This window comes from Achroia grisella, unplaced genomic scaffold, assembly GCF_030625045.1.
Source record: "Achroia grisella isolate CSIRO2021 unplaced genomic scaffold, CSIRO_AGI_Agris_v1 utg413, whole genome shotgun sequence".
Classification (NCBI taxonomy): domain Eukaryota; kingdom Metazoa; phylum Arthropoda; class Insecta; order Lepidoptera; family Pyralidae; genus Achroia; species Achroia grisella.
The window spans coordinates 1,753,673-1,779,395 of NW_026712846.1; the positions used below are offsets into that span (position 1 = coordinate 1,753,673).

Here is a 25,723-nt window from a genome sequence, read left to right on the forward strand (position 1 = left end):
AACGAAATGGTCATAAGGATCATAGACGAGTACGTATGTGTTCGTATATGCTCTGGATACGCGTACCATTGGGAACGCTAGGCTAGACCTACTCGCGAGTTCTTATATCCTAGTACTTTCTAAGAACATCTAATACTATGAGGATTTCTAATGCATTTTAGAACCACAGGTTTATTTAAATTTGCCAGTTAGGTTTTATTATGTATTTAAACTGATTGAATTAGGCAATAATTATAGTTAAACTATAAATTATGATAATATTATGAACATACAAGTAAGTAGCTTGTAAATGAAACACATGTAATAAAATTATTTGATCATTTATCATGCGTACATGAGATTTTTTTTATTTGTTAAGAGTATCCAACGAAGTACACAAGTACAAATAGCAAATTCAGTCTTATGAAGATGGATAGAAAGTTGAATTTATTTGTATCCAGCTTGCAATGGTAAATTGTACATATTTAGAGATTTGCTGTTGTTTTTTTCTTGTTATATTTTTTTCATTGGAACGATTAAATAACAGAATTATATAAAATATTACAATGTAAATTTTAGGGTCGATTTGTTTGTTTACTGTATCAATCTGTAAAAGTACCAGGTATGTTTAAAAATTTCATTTTGCATTATGTTATTAATACAAAGATTCAATGATCAATTTTTAGTAGTCAATATTTAGGAGAAGATGATGGATGGTAGATGGTTGTGACCATTGCACCGATTTGAGAAATACTTTCATGTTAACATATGTTATAATTAGTTCATTAGTATCAACCGAAAATGGAGACAATTTAACATTTCAACAATTGAATTGATTATAAATTTAAAATATAAGAATTAAACGCCTAAATGGAATTAAACTAAATTTAATTATAGTAGAAGTTCCTAAATAATATACAAAATGAAAACAAAATTTAATAACGATTAAACGAATAACGAGTTTTCTAACAATAAATAGCATGTATAATATTTAAAAGAAAAAAGGAACTTAAAAAAGTTTAGTTTTCTATTATTAACACACATACTGTGTTTGTTTCGTTTGTGTCTATTGCATCTATGACGAAAATAGATTATTTTTAATTGAGTTTCAATACATTGTATCCTACCAATTGGAATCCAACAAGGATCAACAATTAATTGGATGTTTAAAAAATACGAAGCGAGTACATATGTGACATGAAAAAGCTTCTGAAAACAATTTTACTGAAGCTGAACAATTGAAATGGAACAATGACTTGATTCGTAAACGAGACAATTATCAATATCATGGTGGGCTTATTGCTACCTATTCCATTTGTATATTCCTATTTTTATGTTCATTGTTATAATACAGTTCAGAATATATTTTTATTATATTTGTTCCTTCTATCAAATTATTCTAACTCTGCCCACTTATATTTTGTTATTTTGTTTTCTTAAACCCACAGTTTCGGCTATGCGTCAATAAGCTAGACGCCATTTTTTCTTTTATTATAAAAGACTAAGTGTTATCTGCGATTTCGTTCAGGTGACTATGATTGAACGGGATAGATTTAATTTAAAATAACAACAACCGAATTTCTTACCATATATTTCTTAATATCAAGAAAAAGTAAAAACCAACGACGTAAGTTTATCGATTGAACTTTATTTTGGAATTAAACTATTTTTCGGAATGGCCAAATAAAGTATAAAAAAGAACATACGTCTCTCGAACGGGCGCACGTCAATAAAAATCTATCAATTTACCTAAACATAAAAACTTACTTTTCTATTAATAGTGCTATAACTTTAAAATAGTGAATTTCTATACGATGCTCTTTATATACGTCCTATCTCGCCTTTACTGCCGCTAACCAGCTGTTGAGCTTCAATTATCTATGATCCAGTGCGATATAGCCGCAACTACTGGGTACTGTCACTTAAGTCTGTGTCAAGATTCTCAAGTTACCTTACAATGGTTTCACCTTTGGTCTTTGGAAGTAAATCTCTTAAATCCCTGTGATCGTGCTGTAAATACATGATAAGAGAAACGGTAAACCATCTAATTTTCTAAAAGGTTTTTCGTGTTTTCCTGAAACGTTATCGGTACCGAGAGATGTAATACGTGTTAAGCGATTACTCTCACGGTGGTCACAATACGAAGAAAAGTTTCAAAATGAAATGCTAAGATAAGTTCTATTCAAATATGTTTATAAACTAATATTATATCCACATGAAAGAGCCAAATAATTGTGCATATAGTAAACATTATTTTAATGTATTAACATTTATACTCTTCATATAAGAAAATTTTATAAGGGATATTTTTTCCATAACATATTATATTGTACCCAGATGTCATTTACAATAAAAATAACATTATTATTCCATGATAAACGTAAGCACTTTATATTAATAATACATATGTATTGCCTATTCAATATTATCTTACATTATTAAAGAATATACAACACACTTAATAATTGTCCACTGCTGGACTTGGACAGGTCCTTATAAGAGAAAGGTTTTATTATACATAACCAGCCTGGTGACTTTGCGAAATATCTTATTTAAGTACCAATTCATATATTGTTGTGTTTTGTTATATTCGTCGCATTTTATGATATCTTGGTGATTAAAAATTCAAATATCCTTCATTTATTGTATTCTACATTATTATTATAGAGAGGCATGAGTTGTGCTTCACGCGGGTAGTACTATAAATACAATAAGTAATATATAATACAAGACAAAGTTATTTAGGGGAACAGTCGTTCAATATCGGTCTAATATATTGAAATGTTTAGAAAAAAACTTACCGATCGTTATACATGATGTAAATAATGTCCAAATCAACATTGCATACATTTTTCACAATTTCACTGAACTGCCGAGCTTTTATTGGTAAATGTTCGGTGTTTACGTCGCTTCATTTGTGACGTTGTCTGACTAGACTGTGTCATCACTTCACTTCACAATGTTACAAACTGTCCTATAAAACATCCACTGCATTTATGTGATCCGTTTAATCTGAAACAATAAATTTCACTATTATTTATGTCTTCTATATCCACTAATATATTAGCCGAGATTATATTTTGAAAGATGATAGAATTATATTTCTATCAATCTAATAATATTTGTAAGGACGTAGTCAATTCGTCAAGAATTTAAAACTAGTTATTCAAAAGGTAACGTGGGAAAGTGGTTGTGACCATCTAGACCCTTATTATAATTTCTGCTCTCTGACTTCTATTCACATAATATCATCGAGTCCCAAGCTACGCAGAACTTGTGTTATGGATACTAGACAATTGACATAGATACATTTTTTTGTAAATACATACATAATATACATAAAAAACAGCCAGACAAATACAATCATACTAATGAATACACATATTTATACTATGCGAGGAATCGAATCCACGACCATCGGAAGTAAGGCGGTAAAACATTGACATGACCTGGATACCATCTCAAATGACATTGCAATATAAATTTATGATCGAATACTAATAAATATTCGCGATGAAAGTAAGTAGACAATAAACTAAATTACGATAAAATAAAAGTACTTATCTACACCTTAATTTGAATGAATAAGCAAAATTTTCAGCTTTCTACAGTCAATATCGCTAATATTGAACATTACGATGGCACTGTAATGGCTATCGACCAATAAAACTATTGGAACATATTATGTGTAAGTTTGGAAAGTAGGAGGCATTCTACGTTGGCATCTTTCCATACAATTATTTGAAAATTCCGTTTTCTTTTAACTTTTCACGACTAAACTGCTGAACGCTGTTTAATGATATTTGATAGAAGGATAGATGTATTACGAGGATGACCGTAAGCTATATTGTAACCTCATAATTATATTATCTTTCTTAAATATGCCTATATGCCTGAAAAAATGTTATACGAGGAGGAGGTGAAGTATGTAATTTCGAAGGGGATTATGAAAGACGAAAAACACTTATAAGGTATATAGAGAAGGAATTCAGAATGCATTTTTTTAAATTATGCATAAAAATATATTAAATGAATAAAAAAACATTAGACATATTAATATGTATTAGACACATACATGCGTATATACTCTTTTGTTTACCCTGCGACTGTGCCTATAGATATAGAAGTGCCTTTGACAATAGAACCTTAATAATTAATATTCAATCTTATAATTTCAATTTATTATGGTCGAATTTCATCATTTGACATTTAGGTTTTACTAATTTCATCTATACTGTAGGCTATTTTTCTTGTAGAATAAAATCTTAAATTACTTTGGCTGAAGGGAATTTTTAAATAACTAATAAAAAGGCAAGCCCCTTAAAATTTATTGTAAGTATACCAGTTTTCATAGCTAAAAATATGTAATATTTTATTCTTCCTCGAAAGATTAGAATAGGAGAGTATTACAGATAGAGAATCGACAATAGAAAATTTACAGAAAATCTAAGCAAATCATCGATAAATTAATGAAAATTCACAATAACTTTCTTCAATGGGAAAGACTGTCAGTAATAGAGACTAGTGTCTCTATTGCTATCAATATACCAGGATAGTTCTGACCCCACCTGAAAACTATTATAGTTGACAAGAAATCTAGTGAATTTGTCGCAAGATATCAACTATGGTAGTTTCCAGCTGGCATTAATGACATGACCTAGTTACTTTGGAGTGATAGGTTATACAACTGATTTCATATTCATCCTATCATACTGCACTGATGCCCCGCCAACATATACAGTTAGTGATGTATGTAGTGATGATAAAATATCATTCCATGATAAGCAATTAAAAAAATTGATAGTTGAACTACTGTGTCCTTTCAAGCCTATAATGGTACAGTAGGGAGGATACATAAAAAGTCACATTCAATTTATATTAAAGCACAATCAAATATTGTGCATACAATTTATTCTTACATATTACCAGTGATGTTATATAATAACGCTAACTTTTAAAATGTCAGTGAAAGAGATAACAATATTCTTTTATTTCATTTTAATAGCAACTTTCTCTTATAGTGTGCGGCACTTGACGTGCAAGTCGTGTAACCACATTGTACAGATTTGCATCACAGCAATAATAATATGACAATACATACTCTCTCTATATACATGTAAGAAACTATCATAAATATAGATACATAAAGAAAAACAAACACTGTTATGACTGTTATCACAAATAGGGTAGGCAGCGACATTGCCAACTTTCCATTGTGCGGAGAAGGCAATTCTTGACATGGCGATATTTCGCTCGATATATTTGAATTCAACATGGCAGGGGGCGAGTTTGCTGTACTAACTTACCTATAGTCTAGATAGTAGATATACTCGTAAATATCATAAATATCGAATGGAACGTAGTAACCTGCTCCACTTATTTGTTTTCGTTTGAGCATTCGAAACTGGGGGTCTATTAATGCCCGATTATATTTATAATGTTAAGCAAAGCCTAAACTAAAATTCACTAAACGATTACATAAACGAGAAACGGACACGGCTGTAATTAATGCATGGGATTTCTATTTAATGTTCGACACCTTCATTAGTAGACAATATAAGTCAAACGGCTAAAAAATCGTTGAGTAAGAAACTCAATGATTTTTTTCAGTTCTTCTCAATTGAATAAATATACTGAACTGGAAAAAAACTTGAATAAATGATAGATAGATAGAATATACTTTATTTGCAACATACAGTAAAGAAGAAGCACAAACAAAATAACAAAAGACACATGTATCGTTACTATAAGGCGATTTGGTTTTATTTCATAATTCGCCGGCTCTAATAGGTATACCGTGATGTATCTGACTAGTCTATTTTTACCATCGGATTATACTACTATGATTCGTATCCTTATTAGAGTAATCCAGATGAAACTTTTTTTGGACCAAAAATACGTAGAATGAAACTTTAAAATACACTCTCACTCAATGGTGTCTATACCTATAGACTAAATGAAAATACAAAGCTGTCTATAATAATATAAACCCATTTTTAATTTACCTGTGTGATAGATTGAACAGTGATAATACTAATATGAAACTAACAGATGGAAGAAAGTGAACAATCATATAATGAATCATAAAAATCTATTCAATTTCTGGAAAGATTTCGTCCAATGTGGCCCACGACAGCATCGCTAGAGGATTACTTGCAAGTACATTTTCTTCCATAAAAATATAACAAGCAATTTGGACAATTATGTAAGGAAACAATACGAGAGAGATAAAAAAAATCCTGTCAATTTAAAAAAAATCGCTAGCGTTGGTTTAGTGGTTTAGCTCATGCCTTGCTTTCGATTGTCGCAGATTCGATTCCTTGAACGATAACATCATTTCATGAGTATGATTATTTGTATCCGTCTGAGTGTTTTATATATATGTTATGTAATTACTTACAAAAAAAAATGTGTACATATTTATATAAGTTGTCCAGTACACAAAACACAAGCTCTGCTTAGCTTGAGACTAGATGATGCTATGTGAATTGTCCTGAGAGTGAGAAGTGAGAGTCCCTACTATTTTAAGATATTAAGTCACCCATACAATACGTGCAATTTTGACGAAAATATTGCGTAACATACAATATAATACAATAGTTACACTCGTATTCACTGCAACTTTCTTTGGGCAGTCCATTGAAAAAGAGGTCACACGTAACAACTACCAAGTCTAGTCACGCGATACTCTACCGCCAGTATTTAGGACTTTGTTACAAGTTTGTTTGGAATTTTTCACACAAATTCCTGTAAAAGATAAAAGGAAGATGGACTGCTTAGTATAAAATACTTAACAAAATATTTCCGCAGAATGATGGATCGGAATTCTATAAGCACGTTGGTAGATAACAATAAGGAATGTATCTCAATTAGGTTAGAAAACAATCTTGTTTTGGTTGTACCTACCTAATACCACATACAAATAAATCCAATTCATACACAAAATATATGAAACTTGAAAAGTAAACAGTAGGCTTCAAAGTTCAAAGCAGATCTGGATAAATACACTGTAATAACAAAATAACAAAGACTTGAAAACAATTCGAACAGTGTAAACAAACCAATTGTAAGAAGGAATTTACTTATTCATGAATTTGAGAATATTTTACCACCAGTAAACGTATTTTTTCTGGACTTGCGTTCTTTGGAATACGGCTAATTAAATAACAATCTACGAAAACGAAGGTACGGGTAAAAGTAAATAATATCTAACATTTCTGAGGTTTATAATTCTACAAGGGACAGTTTTTTCGCACAACAAGACTGACAATCAAGTATATAAGGTTCTAACAGCGATCACATTAGTAGAATACTTGAAAAATATATGTTTTGAGTATTGTCGGCACAATTGTTCATATATAATGTCGTCTTACTATTAATGCTGTATTTTGCATGCATATAAAATAGAAATACAGCATGTAAGTTGATTATCGGTAGAAATTAAATTATTTCGTGGTCGGCTGGCATATTGGGCCTATCTACAATGTACCATAGATACTTTACGTATATAGACTTTGCTTACAGTCGATTGCGATTTATTATACCGCTTTACTTCCGATGGTAGCGAGTTCGACGAGCATGGTGCAAATATTTGCTCCATGAGTAGGATTGTTGGTGTATTCTACGTATTTACAAAAAAAAATATTTATACCAGTTTTACAGTAGTACAAGCTACTTAGCTTAATAGTATGCATTGTCTAGGGTAAATGATGTGGCCCTTGCCAATTTTAGCTTTACTGCTCATATGTAAAATTGTGTTGATATTTTAATGAAATTTTGTTCAAACTATGTCATGATCGCCTAGTTCTTTGTTTTACCAAGCCTATTAATAAAATGTAATGCTCCTAAAAATTGTGTTCAACGAGTTATTGCGTATCAATTTCCAGATGTTATATTTTGTAAACAGCAACGTTCATTTCAAACGTAAACGCCTATCAATTTTGTAGCTGTATTATATTGATTTTATCCGATGCCCAAATTAGAAAGGGTAGAAATAATTGTTCTAATAACAAAGACGTGACAGGAACACGAGCGTGATTGATCTCGTTCCCTTTATCAAAAGGTGACATTTATATCAATTACATTTCCAACTAAAACAATACATTGACTACCTAAAATGGCCATAAAACCAGATCTAAGTTGGATGGGCTTCTTTGAGGCATTTAGTCCTTTACTGTCAATGTAGAGAATGAAAGATGGGCTCAGTGGTTATCTAATCTTTAGATAAGGATTAGCTCTAGAATTAGGGGTTATAACGCCGCTAACATAAATTTCCAGCAGATTTCGATTGACAGTTGATGAGATACGGTCATTGGCCCTGTCACATGCTCTGAATCCAGTACCAATATTGTGGTTATTGTCAAACATAGCCACGATGTTAGGACAACTATTGACATAATTAATAATGAAAGCTGTCAATGGTTTGACCTTAATACTTTAGGAGCATCGCGCTTCGTATCAAGGTCGTACTTTCTTTGCTTTTTGTACTCATCTAATTTCGATCCTCTTCAACTGGATCAACAACCAGTATGCTCCTTCTCTCATGTCGATTCTTAGAATTGTACTAACCAGTTTGGATATCGTTGACGACTGATAATGTCTCTTTGAATATTTAACATCACTGAGGCTTGTAAAACGGAAACTTTGGTGATGCGTAAAATAATCAAGAAAAGATTTAAAGTTTGTACGATCGATTGTCATAACAGTATACTGAACTGTGATGATCTGTCTCTCGGTTTGTAACATTAACATGACCATACTGCTGAACTGATCTCCAAAGATAGATAATATCATGAGATCGTGCAGATGTTTTATCTTTAAAGAGACAGGCGAAGTTGGTGATAATTACGAGCATAGTATCATTTTCTTAAAAAATGCAAATTAGAACGATAGTAGAATAACTTGAGAACATATTTCTTCTAACAATTTTCGGCATTTCAACATTTCAGGGATTCATATCAACGTATTTTTCTCTAACAAATAATGGTCTTGATAGACAGACAGCTGGACAGACAGTGTCGCTACACAAAAAATACAACAATAGGCCCATCGTTTCTTTTCGTCCTTTATTTTCAAAATGTTGTCTGCGATTCCTCGCTACGCATACCTATGCCTACTTAGTTGATAAAAAATGGCATCTTTATTGAGATGTCAACATGATACCTACTAGGACAAGTTGGCAACTCTCGGCACGTCCGCTGCCCGCTTTTACTGTTAGCTCTGAGTGCATAGCGCTCATCGGAACAATGAACAAAATAAACAGCTATTTGAAATTTAACGTGATCTACTTGATCACGGCGCGGCGCGGCAAACCGTGCCGGCCATCGGCTTTCTCCATTTGATGGACCGGCCACGGTTACATGCACAAGCTAAACAGATTTTTCTAAATTATCGAAACACTGGATATGGATATGTAATTAATTAGCATGTAAATGAATTCCAGAAAATTAGAGAAAGATACCTTAATCAGTTTCTTTTATTAATGACTTCACGACTCTGGGTGGCAGCCCTTTCGATTTTATTATTATTTCATAAAATTAGTATTAAATATTACTAAAAGTAGTAGTACCAATTAATAGTTCATTATGTATCTACATATTGTCTGTAATGAATAGAAATTATTTGTAAATAGTTTTCTTAAGATATAATAAGTTTTCAGGTGAGTCAGCTACATAATTGCCTGTAAATATATACAAAGATAAAATCGTATTGAGAATTTGCTTCTTTTTGGTAACATTTAATAACATTACATCTTTACAATTCTAAAATAGTTTCTTATGAATTCTGTAGCCACACATTACTATCTTTACTCTATCCACTGTTCAATACAAAAGGAATAAAGTTAACTGAAGATGAATATACATCAGTTTACTATACTGCATTTTCTATAGGCTTGCTAACTACAATAATAGAGTATTTTATTAAACTTTGGGCAACATACCCTTGCATAATTACATAGAATAATAAAGAATATAGAATACATAGAAAATATTTAGTAGTAACAATGTACTTTTAACATAAGTAGTACAAATGATTAGTACTATCTATTTTATTATCGTAAATCTTCATCTCAATGATCGCTTATGAACATTAAGTTATTTCTATTAATATTTTTTTCCTACCGTCCATTTCAGTATACAAATTCAATTGAGATGAACTGTGAAGGAACACAACTGAATACGTTTTTTTTAAGACCGTTTATTTACATTATCTATTTTGTTATCTAATTTAAATCTGTATATGTATAACTTTCATGCTATAAATATACATACTAACATACTTTAAAACAGGTTATAGTGTAAGCTACTGATTCATTACCTTTCAAATAATAACAAAAGCTGCAGCTATAGTTCCTCTGACAATACTAAACTAAAACTGCTTTATTGCGCAAACGTCATAATCGTGACTCACGCAAGCTATTCATTAGGTCATTGACTGCTCATACTAATGTGTAGATATCGTCAAGAAAATACAAAATGATGTCCTTGAGATGTTTTAAGATCAAGTCACCGCATCCCACGTATGTTATTAGGAATGATAATATAACTAATAAATTATGTGTCAACGACCACAAAAAACGTTTTTATGATAATTTAGAGAAAGATCATAAAGAAATTAATTTAACTGATACATACCACGAATAATTTACAAATTAAGCATTATAGATATTAAATATCCCACTAAAACTGTATAAAGTACAGCCATTTTTATCGACTTTGTAACCATTTATGTTATTTACGTAGATAAATGGTTCCGTTTAGGAATTCCGAATTGAAAGTTATTGAGAATCAACTAAGCGATACAGTGCCTAATAGGCTGAAATAGGCACGCAAGTACAAATATTCGCAAATTGTATTTATATAGATATCTGTTAACATCTACCCACTCTACCCTCTATACTGCACGTAAGATATATTATATCAGTAACAATATAAGACATCAGTGCGGTTGCAGATTCTATATGTTGTTACCGTATACTTACTACTTTTTCTCCATAAAGAACATAAAATTGTCCTCTCAGATCACTTTCCTACGAAAGACGCAGTACGATTATATCCTGCTATATATACATATATATATATATATATTAGATACAGTAACAACTTTACCTGTGTGTACCATGTCTTACTTTCTATGTATCGTTTAAAGTGTAAGTAATGTAGAAATTGAGGTAAAAGGTAAGCTAAAGTTAAAGTTAAAGCTAAAGGTAAGCTAAAAGGTAAGATAGTGAATATACATGGCATCTTAGTCTTCCGGAATGTCTACGCATGAGTAGTTTCACGGGCATCACATGATAACCTGATCTCAGTGGTTCACGTATAAAATTAACAACATGTAACAAATATACGGTTACCAATTACTAAGATGCGATCCGTCAACTTATTTACTATTCCAATTTCATTCAAAAATAGCTATATCCCGTTGTTTTACTTACGTGGTATTCTTTAAACGTCGTAACAGATTCAATCAAGTAAAAAATCATTGCCTTGCCTTTATCCCATTGTTTGGGGTCGGCGCAGTATGTCCTTCTCTTCCACTGCTCTCTATCGGTCGTCATATCTGAACTATATCTATATATCTATACTATTCTTTTATTCATATCATCTTTCACACAATCCATCCATCTGTTCTTAGGGCGTTCCACACATTCCATAAGACATGATCCTCGTTCCATCTTCGTAACATCTTCAATATCTAATAAATGTAATTGATTGACAACTTATGGCAATCCAAACCTATCTTATACTTTATCATGTTCATCTTCAATTCATTAAACAGTTTCTATTGTCAATAAGACAAGACTTTCTCATCATGATGATCTTTACTGAAAGTTTTGAATTCCGTTGGATTATACTATATATACCAGAGAACTTAAATATTTTCACTACGTTCAAATGATATATGATATAGTGGTAATAATATTATTATGCGTTCCGTAGTACTACGCATCTCTGGGGCTATGGGAAATTGATAATTTTCTGCGTCACAAGTTTGACAAAATATATTTGGAAGGCATACAGCCGATAAATAACAAGGCGATGACACCAATATATCATAACAAACGCGCGTTTATATGTAATATCACGTGAAATGTGTAAAATTCAGGTGCAATAATTTTGTATAGAAATATTAAAATTTATTTTACAAAATAAATCATTCGTAATAATCAATATCAAGAGTATTAACCATATCGTTTTGGAACTTACATACATATGAAAGTAATTATTTACATTATACATAGTATTGTGGCTGGTTTATTTGGGTTGAGATAAGTCAAGTGTCTATTGAAAGGAGAGACAGTTAGCAAGGATGGAGCATACAGAATGTTTAAGGCACAACTTGACCACATTTGTAATCAAAGGCCAAATAAATATTATACACGTCTACAGAATTATATTTTCTTTAATTTAAATTATGTCAAGATATTCCATTTTGACATCAAAGAAATAAAAACCACATTATAATCACATACGATCGTAATGCACTTATTATTGTATATAAAATATATATATTTGAATTTAAAATGAGTCTGTATTTCAAAAAAATAAGAACTGAACTTCATGTCAGTTCTTCTTAGGTTGAAAGTACTCCGAAGTGACGTTATATTTGACAAGAGTCTGTAATAGACCTACATGAATAAAGATATTATGATTTCATTTTTCTTTTTAATGTTCATAAATTACTTTAATATTACGACATAGTAACGTCAAGAGAATGCGCTAACTGGTTTTAGTTTGTGGCTTTCGTACATAAGAGCCTGGGAGAGTTCATGTCATTTCATTTTGATATCAAATTTACCGGTTTACTTAATATCGTACCAACACTATTTTCCTAAGCGTATATAAGCTACTTTTATTCACATTACTGTTCCTTTATACAGAATAGTTTAAAAGAATTGTAAATTAGAAATGTGTCTTGCGTCTGTAGATAATTGTTTATTTGTTTTTGCATACTGCGTATTACCATGTTTTAATTTGTTTCTGGTATTTTTCAACAACAAATACTTAATGTTTTGTGACAGCCAGAATCGGTCACAAACTGTCTGTAAGTAAAAGTCTGTAAGACGTAATCAAACTATGATGCTATTAGTATACAATATGTATACGGTATATAATAATAACCTCAGACAATTCAGCACAGGTAAGTACAGTTTGTACTATAAACAACAGCTGATTCATAAAAAAATATACAAAAAAGATTAAAAAATATGGCATTAGTTCGTAAGTTAGATTAAGAGGTAAATATTGTAATTCTCCTAAATTAATTGTAATGTCCCTAATTTAGTTTAGTTTTAGTAAAAATTACCTGCCCACAGGGTTTGAATGTTCCCCAGGGGTCGTTGCCTCGTGAGTTGATGCCGGTTATACATATATGTATTTTGTACATACATTTATAAAATAAATAGAATGAAATCGTACGAGAATGGAACCCGTGGCCATCGCAAGTAAGGTGGTTTGAGGTTAAACCGTTGAACCACCGAGGCTGTCAATTATAGTATAGGTAATACTCGTATATTAATTATTTAATATGTATCCATAAAGTGACAATAATCTAGTCAAATAGTTATACTCAAACATCAATTTAATAGGCATATTCCGTTGAAATTGAGTTGTGTAAACCTCTCAAGGGCACTCACGTTCTCGGAGTAAACGAATAGTGCTCAAAAAAGCCTAATACTTCGTAGAAATACCCTATTTCATATGCTATCACAGGATTGCGGAAAGTCGTTACTGTTTTTCGCAGAACCGTTTTACATTCTCCCCTTTTTCGGTTATACTTGTTGGGAAATAGTTTTGTTTTCATTAAAACTACCATATTTCGGGTGAAATTTGTATTCAAAACATTGAAGAGGAAGAAGAACCTTATCAAGTTTTAATAGGTACATTAAAACTTGATAAGGTAAGGTGTTAATATTATTATATAAAATAAATTCCGCATGCTGTAACAGAAATAATTAATTATATTCATTTAATTTATATATATATGTATAAGGTAACCCTTTCGATAGATAATTGGACAATGTATTATAAGGTATAAGGCGATTTTCTACAAAGTCTGTTCTGGCGATTTTCTAAAAATCAAAGCTAAATACTTTATCCGTACAGGAATATTACCGATGCCGAAAGCATATACATATATCGGTATCGGTAAAAAATCGTTATTCATAATGTAGTTTTTATAAACAAAGATAAACTTAAATTTAGGTAAATTTTTAATAGTCATTTTTTTACTCCACCCCTAAATCGGAGAGCTATCTCAGCACAAGAAGGAGCAAGTAAGTTACTAGTCAAAGAAAAGAATAATAGAATGGTAGTAAGTAGTAAAAGTTAGGAGTAAATATGGTATAACTTCAATACATCTTTATTTCAGAATTTTTATTAAATATATTAATATCTAGATTTAGTTACTTTTAAATCTTAACTTGTAATAAGATGCATCACGGATGCTGTAATCTCTAGATCCGGCTCCATCCTATTATTTCTTTCGTTCAAGGAAAATACTTTCCGCATTAAAACAACAGTTGCCTTCTTTCAAGTCGCATCCGTTTCTGAATCCGTAAAATTTATTATCACAAACATGCGGGTTGTCCTTTAAAGCGAAAATCACAGATAAAAGAATTTGTGAATGTTTTAAGAGCTGGCACTATCCTTATGAGCGAAAGATAACGAAAACGAATCTATAGGACCTACTGCTAAGTAAATCAATCTGCTGCTAAGTGATGGGACCTGATCTAAATGAAATGTCAAATCGTATTCTAAAATACTGCTCTTTCGAGTTTAAATGTTGGTTTTTATGTTTTAAGAACATTCCAGTAGACCATCTTGTATAGAGTATTTTATGTATTGAACAGAAGATAGAAATGTAAGTTTTAAGTGAAACTTTCAGTGAAATCATAGAATGTCCATACTAATATTATAAATATGTTTGTCAATTTATTTTATCATTTCACAACTAAATGCTGAAATGATCGCAATGAAAGAAGTTATGTGGTCTCGAAAGACATTATCTTTTATTAAACAACAAAAAACAAATGATAAAGTCGTGGACAACAACTAGTGAACAACTGTCTAACATGTTACTTGTAAAATAAGCCTTATTTATAAGAACATAAAGGAACAAGTAATAGGAAATTATTAATATCATCAGTATTCTATTAAAATTCAATTAGACTCCATTTCGATTACGTCAAATTTTATAAGCTGTTCTACGAATATCAAAATAATGAAATGTTTAATCATTTAATGTTTTAATAATTGTACCAGCCACTTCGTGTATTAATTTGTAGACTGCCATCTATTGATCAAACGAAAACAACAAATAACGCATACAACGCCATCTATTATTTTATTTTGACGACCTCGGTGGTCTAGCTGTCTAGCACACCGCTTTACGTCCGATGGTCGCGGGTTCGATTCCTCGCATGGCACAAACATTTGTATTTTTTCATGAGTATGATTGTTTGTATCGGTCTGGGTGTTTTCTGTTTATAATATGTATGTATTTACGAACAAAAAATATCTATGTATTTGTATCAGTTATCTAGTATACATAACACAAGCTTTAGCTAGCTTAACTATGGGTCTAGATGGCGCTGTGTGAATTGTCCTGAGATTATTATTATTATTATTAATTAACAGAGTTGCAGGTGGCTTATTAAATTTTTTTATAAAATTAACTATTGCTCATTTTGGGTCGAATTTTAGCGACTTTCTTAAGCTTGTATTTTACAAACATGAAAAATCCTCTAGCATTTTTTAGATTCTCAATATTTTATTCAATATTATATGTAAAGATAGAGTGAAAGCAAATTAAATAACATCTCTTTAAAATACAATTAAGTACGAGAAAACGTTTTTGGTAATTGAACAAAATTACATCTCAAAGTTATTAAAGAATACAAATTATGTATGTAGTTACTGAGTTAATTATATTTACTTACTAGTTAGAAGAATGTAATAATTATTATAAGAATAATTAGCTGTCATTAAATGATGAATAATACTTACATATATCAGTACTAATGATGGCATTCAATTCATCGTATAATTGGCCCTTTATCGAAGTCACGCATTCCACGCACCCTTTTATTATTGACGTCTTTGTATTTACTAGCTGAAGATAAAAACATATAGCAAAAAGTAGTAATTGAATTATAGCAGAGTTCCGTAGCTATTAAACAGTAATTGATGGTTTAATAAATTTCGGGAGTTTAACAAATAAGGAGGTACAAATAAGTTATTGAAGTGCATGATAGTTGGCTGTTTAATTGTCCATGTTTTATCAACCGATTCAAAAATTCAATTATATTCTTTTGTAATTTATGTACCTCACTAGACATGGTTTTACCCGCGTGATACATATAGTCTATCTATATGTTATTCTGATGTATAAGCTATGTTATTGTAACGTTACATTCTAATCTATTCAGTAGTTTTTGTGTGAAAGAGTAATCAATCCGTCCACACTCACAAATTTTCACGTTTATAATATTAGTTAGATCATATGGTGACTGAATTATGATCATTATTTTTAAAATAAATTCTGAGTAAGGGTAAATAATGCTTATCCAAAACAGATTTAAAAAAGTTCTCAATTCAAATATATCCCATTTTTCTTATTATAATTTGTAATTTTATCAATAATTTTAATCAGTATACAATTGAATTGAGATCTTATTTCTTTTGGAACTCTGTCGAACATTGAAAGACTGAATAAGATTGTTACGTATACTTAAGCGACCTTGAACTAATCCCTACGTAACTTCAAGTACTTTAAGAAACAACTTGGATAAAGACCTCGAATCTATAAACTATTTACGGGACAAAGCTGTTAAGTAACCACAGACAAGAGCATATAAGATATACTTTAATTGAGTTTTAAAGTAGAATTGTGGTATCTAGATCGTATATTAGTGAATTGTAAGTGTGTCAAGCAACTAATCTTGAAATAAAGAAATAAAAAATAAATAATTTTCCGTTCGGAGTATTCAATCAGTTGCCAGATCCATAGTCTCTGCCAAATCCCATTTTCTTTCCCTTTTAACTCGTGGTCCTTTTTTCCTTCAAATGTATATGAGCTCTTAAGTATGTATATATATGTATATCTATGTATATTTATAGACATATTTATATGTATTATATTATTATGTGCACCGCCTACTCTTTTCTTTAAGTATCTTGCGATACTTTCTCTATCCAACCAAAGGTAGTCTGGAAGAAATTGCTTAGCGATAAAATCGCCTTTAACAATTGTAACATTTAGTATTTACTACGTTAATTATAAATAAATAAATAATATATTAGATAGGTATTCTCCGCACTTCATTATTGAAAACATACTTTGTCATACATTCTAGAACATTACTATAGTACAAGAAATTAATAAAGGTAAAGATGGTTTGGAGTACTCATTGACTACGGAACCCATGATTGGTTAACTTTTTATCGACAGCTACTTCTACGTAAATGAGAACGGTATAATGATACTGCATTCTTTTATAATCTGGTAAAAATAATTTCCGAGTTATATTATAGTAAACAGATTTTATTATGGCTTACCAGGAATTTAACAAACTTCTTTCATTTCCCCAATATATATGTACACTAGTAAATTCATGAAACATTATTTACTAAACAAAATTAATATTATATTCAATAATTAATAACAAACACTACTATCATGGGTTTTCTAAATATATACTTAATATATGGCCTAAATCACCTTTCAAACACTGAATGGATTTCTCTAATAAGTTCACTGGTTCTAGAGTTAATTTTCTTTATAAATCATCCGGTCTTTCCTTCTCTTAAAATCAAAATCAATATACATTCAGGACATCTTCTGTCGCTTATGAACGTTAAGATATCACACTCCATACTATCTATTTATATGTTTAGAATAGATAAATAAATAATTGTAGACTGTTACATCACTATGATCGATATTGGACAACACTATTCTGTTTACTAGCTTGCTTCTGGCACTAAATAGTAAGATGCCGTGATTTACTAATTATATGTATAAAGAATGACCGCGTCAAATTTAAAACAATATATAACAGCACTATACGGTCTTAACACAGAGCTTGTGTGGGTACTAGAGAACATATTAGAAATATTTAAACACATTTACATATATTCAACGCAGTCTATGCGTTATCAAATTAACACATTTATAGAATCGACAAAAAATTCCACCACTTGAGTTAGAGAACTTTATAACAACCATTAACTGCGCGAAAACTTTGTTTTTATAAATTAATATTGCTATTTAAAAATTGGGATTGGGATTGATAGTAGGAGGGTGTAAATTGAAATAACATTACCTGAAAATAAAAAAAAAATGCTGAGACTTTATCACTGAAGGGTATGAAAATTGCTTTACGTCCTACTCTGACATATTGAATATACGCATAAAATTTCATAAGAATCGGTCAAACCGTTTCGGAGAAGTTTTGTGACAAACGCTGTGATACGATAATTTTATACATTATCACTTTGTGTTTGTGGATTTGTCTTCTTTACTATATACATATAGTGAAGAAGACAGATCTAATGTATAAAATATATATGTTAACACTACGGAGGCGTCTTCGAATTCCCAGTGCTCTAATATTTCTATATCAGGATATAGAAATATTAGAACTACCAGTATCTTATATAGTTTCTATATAGGATATAAAAACTGGTAGTGTAAACTACCAGTATTTTGTCAATAACAATACCGATGACGTATTTAATTCTGGTTTATGCAATGAGTACGCAACAGCTGGTTGACGGTCAAACAGAATCCGCTTCGTTTTGTAACACCTACCTATTTCAAAAGCACTTTGCATTTTTCTGATCAAAAATTCGTGATTTACATCATATGCCTTAGAACTCTAATATATATAAGTGTTTTCAAACCATCCAGGAATCTATTGAAATATATACACAAAACTACATCAATATCAGCCCAGCCGAGGAGTTATGTGACAAACAAATACATGACAAACTATACATATATATGAATATAGTACAGTAGCAGCAAGTATTCATTATAACAATAAAAGTAATATTTATTTAAATATTTTTAATCCGAAAAATTTACTATACTTTTAAGATAACACAATAAAGTCTACGCTTATTAACATAAGATGACACTGTACAAAAGTTCTCTTGTGAAATACCAAATAAGTGTAAAAATATGACGCAAACCATATGATTTGTATAGTAGGTATTAATTAAAGACGCTAAAAATATATTTGGTTCGTGTCTATTAGAATTAGAAGATATGTGCTTAGATAATATTTATTGCAGAGCAATGACGTAATTAGTGGTATGTTAGAGAAAGTTTAAGTAGATAAGAAAGCATCACAACCATTCAGTTATTTCATTCACATTTATATGACGTACATACCATTCATTAATACACTTAGAAAGTTTTAGATAAACACGATTGATCTTGATGCGTAACATAAAATTCAAACAAAATTTTATTTTCATCGCAACTTTTAAAAAAAAATATAAATTTGTTTTACCTTTTCAAAAAGTCAATCCATATAGTCACATCAGTAAGTATTTTTCCGTATTCAAAAACTTTATTTATTCCACGATCAATTATATTTAAATTAAAGTTAACACTGTATATACCGCTAAATCAGAAAAGTTTGGATAACAATCCAAGATGGCGTCGATACGACGCGACGCACGCGCATCCGATCTCGCGATTGACTGAGCGTGCAAGAGAGCCAAGAGTACGTATTCACACAATGACATCAAACCCCACTATTAACATATGAAGCGATTTATAACTCTATTAGCATATACTGAAGATGGAAAATAAGTTGTGAATTATATATTTTTAGCAGGTTGTACGAGGGAAAACACAGTCGCCATCGTCATAAACAAGAGAACAAGAGTTGAACGCATATTAATTTGATAATACTTCTATTATTAACTTTCACATAACATGTTTATACAAATTCATATCACGTCATGGTATATCAAAGTTTTGTAAGTATTACTTTACCAAGTTTTGCTCGCGACTTTATCTGAGATCTTTATATGGATATTATATGTTTGATTAAGATGTAAATTTAATTAACTAAATTTTTCATACACAAAAAAGTAAGTAGTGGTTAACTACGTTACTTGCTATCACGCACATAGTTGACTGAAACATTTTAATTAAATTAACCAATCAAAAAATTAATCAATAATCATTACAATAATAGTTATAATATAAAATAATAATGTTATTATTACTTACCAATGCTATTTATATATATATTCTTAGTAATTTCATACTGGAGTAAATTCCTTTCAGTTTCAGAAAGAAAAAGTATTAGCAATATCGATTCAGAACTAGTAATATGTAGAGTCACAAAAAAATACTGTTAACTAGAAAGGATATGCTAGCTAACTTCGGAAGGCGATGAAAATAGGCGTACATTACGCTACAGATTGTTAATAATCTTTTTAAGGTTACAGGATATCTTAGAATTTCTTTATTATCCCCTGAATGTTGTATATGCAAATAATGTAAAGACACGTGTACTGTTTTTAGCGCTAGAAGGTTTTCAAGATTATTACTGGAACAGTGATTGTTAATTTAATATTATCAAATAGTCACACATAAGTTTTACTTACATATCTTACTATAAATTTAAAATTTCGTTTCTAATTTGCTTATCATATTGTTTGTATAAAAAGTAACTTACTCATGTACTACTTAAGTACAACTTATAATTGTTAATGGTTTCAAAATATTTATATTTTACTGATAGAGATCTCTTTTAACGATATGTCCATCTTTGCTCATACAACTAAAATGGTTACTGTATTAGCCGGCTTGGTACTGTAACTTTATTTGTTTGTAAATCAATCGGAATAAAAGAAACAAAAATTTTAAACTGATTAAACTGACCAAAATATATTAATAAAAATTGTAAACACATGGTTATGGTATTTTTAATATTAAAGCGCACACCAATACAAGTAAAATAAATCGAAAAATCATGGTTTATACTATATCCACATAATATAGATATAGTTATTCTTATATGTTTAGTAATAAGATTATTTGTACAGGTATTTATTCTACATAGATATTTTAAAAATATATGGGCACTGAGTATCCGAAAATTTCTTGAAACGGATATTAGTACTTAACTAACATTAGATTAGAAAAAATACTAAGAAATGAGCCATTGATACCAAAATAAACTCTTCTTTATTATTATTAAATGGTTCTTTACAGACAGAGTTACACGAAATAACTAGTCATTCCTAAAGGATTTACAAAGGAATTTATCAGAATAAATGAGAAAGAAAATCAAATGTATGTCTGGTATTACATTTGTGTGCGCAAATCTTACATGTTGGCGAGATTGTTTTCTTTTTGTTTCGGATAAAATATATTTTCTTATCAAAATAAGCCGCTACTAGTACCGGCTCCTATTAAGTAGGATCTACAGCGACAAGCCACATTTACATAATGGTTGATGAAGCTCATGTATTCCCGAGTAGAAAGCCAAAGGTTTATAACTCTGCAACGGATAACGAGAAATAAAAACAAAATAGAAAAGAAATAATTGAAGATTTTTGCTCCTTTGCATCGATTGTAATGGCATTAACATGCAAGCAGCCTGGGATTAACGTTACATTTTAGTGTTTTTTCTATATTTTTGGAATGGCAGACAAGCTGACGGTGGACCGAGTTGTACAACTCCAGCGCATAAACATGAACAATACTACGGACATTACGGAACATCACTCATGCGTTGTCATTCCGATAAATGCAAATAATGTTACAAAAATAAAGTCTAATCAAAACTTTCCTTCTTTTGGAGGTTGGTTCAATATTAAAATAATATACCTACTTATATTTATAATATTTTTACATGTTAATTAAATGACAATTGAAAAGTTAACTAATTAAGTAGGTTTTTAAAATAGTGACCAAAATAAATAACTACATAGGTTAACCTAACCTACCTAACCAAATAATGGTGTGATAAACAATTTTAGCTTTATTTACTTAAGTTCCTTCCTCACAAAGTTTTTACAGTGCATATATAATAGATGCTTATAATAAAATTATTACTTTTTAATTTTATTATTATTACAAATTAAAAATAAGGGCAACGTATAATTTTGCTTAATGCTTAATAAATGCTTAAAAATGTCAAAATGAGAAGTTTATTTTTTAAGGCAATTAGTAATGTGCAACCGAAAATAACTCAGACATCTCGCTGTTACCAAATGCGGTTCAATCAGTCTATCGACCAGCTCAGTCGTGGTCTGTCCGTCGACTACCGTTACATCGAGTCACTGACCACTCACGCACGTGCTGTGCAGTTTAAGCAAACTGATAGACTTCCACTAATCCTACATTATCTTGAACCATTACGCATAATGTAACAGGTACTTAATGTCTCCTATCTGCCGCATATAGACGTACCTCCAGCATTAAACATACAGGCTGTAATGGAAGGATTTAATAATTTATAAATTTATCTTCATTACTATAATAATACATAGTGGAGTCAGTTTGCTACAGTCATTACGCTGAGTATATTTTGAATTCAACATGGCAGTACCACTAACGTTTGATTACTTTTGTTTGTTATCGCTGTCTCCATAACCGGAACATCTCTTAGATATATAAATTGAAATTTTGACCAATAATATACATAGATTACATGATACGTTTTTTATTGCCTACCTATAGAATATATCTAACAGGAAGTGTTAGGCATAGAAATCATTAAACTTTAAAATACTGTATAATAATTGTAAGAAATAAATATTAAAACCGTCAAAATGTAAACTGTCAAAATATCCGCCATGTCAGAGTATATTAGGTAATATCATTTTAGCCTATACGCTGTCTGTCAATCAGTTAATGGATTTTTATAAATAGATTTAGGTCCATGTTTCTTCTGAAAAGCTGTTCAACATCATGAATAATGTCTCTGGGTTGCGGGTTAGACCTTTACGTTATACCTTATCATGAATTTAAGTCTTGAAAACACGAACTTACATAATGTAATTTTAATAAAATATAAAGTTGCCACTTTCTTTACCTTTACCTTTAAATGAAGAATTGACTAAGTTCAGTTGATTGATTGTGCTCAATGAGTGTGTATAGTGTGCCCTTAACTAACCACAGGGCATCCTACGCCTTAGTCGTGGTAAATTGCTAACGCGACCACGTGAATTTCACGTGAATTCATCACCATGTAGTTCACCCCCGACGTCATCATTCCGGAGAGAGGACAGTGTTTATGAAAATTATTCATCATTTAAAAAAAAGAGTTATCATCTAATCATAAGCATGCATCAAAATTAACATCCACTTTTGACGTCGTAAAACCGCACCGTGCATCGTGGTGACCAGTATACAATATAACTTATTTGTTAACTAGTTAGAATAAAATTAACACGAAATTTTAAGTGAAACTCACTACAATACAATAGTGAAAACCGAACCTAAATAGTTTAAGCAGTTTTTGAAATTAGCACGCACAAACAAATTCTGACAGTCATTGTTTTTTTTATATTAGAGGTTATTTGTAGATTTGTGATGATTTGTGTTTACTAAAATATAAAGTAAACTAAGACCAGTTTTAAGTGCTTTCTAATCAAATGACAAATACATATAGAGGAGACTAAAATATCAGCGCAAAAATAATATTTATACTAATAATAAGATCTTGTTTATATTAACAACAAGGGAGGCGCCCTACCAAATTTGTTCCAATACATAGAAAATGTTTCTTCAAAGAGCTGACGCTATTTAAGTAAATATTTTTTATAAATACTAGTACTATATAATGTAATATATATTATTTCAAATAATATATTTCGCCTATAGATACATTGTCATCGTATAACGTATTTGGCTGTATTTTATTTCTAAAAAACAAAAATATTCATGCAATTGTTTATAGATGGCCAGTTTTTATTAGTATTTCTTTTTTTATTTATTTATTCTATTGTCTTTTGCTTATTTTTTGTCATGATAACTATATTTTCATTTTGTATTTGGACTGCATTGTGTTACAGATAAGTCTTGTAAATATTTACTTTATGATTTATTAGTATGATATTTAGTATATTCTAGTAGGGACGCGTCGTACTCGTCCTAAGGAAGACTTCCAGATGAAGTCTAAACGATTTCACTAAAGCTGAAACCTTAGTAAGATCTTTAAATACCCACATAGAGTTAATAACAAACATAACTTTTCAAAGAATATACTATGTATAATGCCTATAAGGTTGCCCAATTATTAACTACTATTTATTAAATTTGATAGTTGCAGCCCTATACATATTATATGGTATATAAAAGTAGATACCTGATGGATATTTGGATATTGCCAACGTTTGTTTCAAAGCTATATTGCAATATTATTATCTATGCAAATGCTCCCCTTGATAATAAATGATGGAGTACCAAGAATATTACGTGTTTCTTATATCGATGAAACCTTTACACGTCTAAAATCTAATGCTGTCTTTGGGGAATGTCTCGACAGGTGACTTACGTTTTAGGATAAAGGTTCTTCTGATATCGTAACTGATGCGAAGTATCTTTTTTTTGCGGACTACTCTAATGCGGTCGTTCACAGCTGGCTCTTACAGCTTTACCGGTCGATGGGGGGCCGAATGCAGATGGCAGTCCAAACCCGCGGAAGGAATTATGGAGCGGCTGAAGGCCTGCGCCTGACGGATACGATTTAGTCTGAGGACACCGCTAGCGGTTCGAACCTCGGCTCAGTCCATCGTAATTTCGATCCCCGTTTTAATTGGACGGGGGATCGATCGTAGTTGGCGAAGTATAAATATGAATGATGATTTAAATAATATGTTAGGAATAAGTGTAAATATTGTGATGGTCCTAATTTATTATTTATTTAAAATTAAGAAAACAACCTACTCTAATGGGAGGGATATTAACCCAGTTCCCTGAGAGTTCTTGCCCCCGGAGTTGAACGCTGGGGCAAAGCAATCTCCTAGAGCGATTTGGAAGACCCTTTGTCTGCCATGAACAAAATATATACCTATAAAACAATCTAATTACTATAATAGTTAGTGGAATACTGAAAAAAAATATTATTTGGTCCCAGTCTTTTTCACAGTCTTCTATTACCTATGGGGTAACAGAATATCTTAAGTATGATAAGTTATTCTGTTTGAATTCTATCCTAATTACTTCAGCCGATTTTACGTTAAACCTTATACAGAGATACTTATAAACAGAGCTACCTGTTCATCTGATAAGCCTTCAACCTTTCGCCACGTCATGTCATTAGTATATGTTAAAGATATTAAATTATTATAAATATATATAATATACTAGCTATGTCCGCGGCTTCGACCGCGTCAAATTTATTGCCTATGTGTTATTCTAATGTATAAGCTACATTATCGTAATTTTTAAGTTCCACAAAATCCGTTCAGTAGTTTTTGCGTGAAAGAGTAACAAACATCCACACACACCTACTTTCCCGTTTATAATATTAATAAGATATAATACTCAATATATCAATACTCAAGTATTTATTTTTATTTTTATTGATGTCTAGATGGTGGCGGTGGTTTAGCGGTTTAACACACCGCTTTACTTCCGATGGTCGCGGGTGCGATTCTCGCACGGGACCAATATTCATGAGTACGATTGCTTGTATCGGTCTGGGTGTTCTCAATGTATATATATTATGTATGTATTTACATAAAAAATCTAGTCTAGTACCCAT

At 30.7% G+C, this 25,723-nt stretch overlaps 1 protein-coding gene across 1 annotated transcript in view; it reads right to left on the reverse strand.

Moving 5' to 3' along the window:
* Positions 1 to 2,985, reverse strand: part of LOC131844779 (tyrosine kinase receptor Cad96Ca) — a 37,831-nt gene extending 34,846 nt beyond the window's left edge. Inside the window, exon 1 of the mRNA XM_059193739.1 lies at positions 2,781 to 2,985. Within this exon, the coding sequence (XP_059049722.1) occupies positions 2,781 to 2,829 (49 nt within the window). The 5' untranslated portion in view covers positions 2,830 to 2,985. The remainder of the gene's footprint in view (positions 1 to 2,780) is intronic.
* Between the last annotated feature and the right edge of the window lie 22,738 nt (positions 2,986 to 25,723).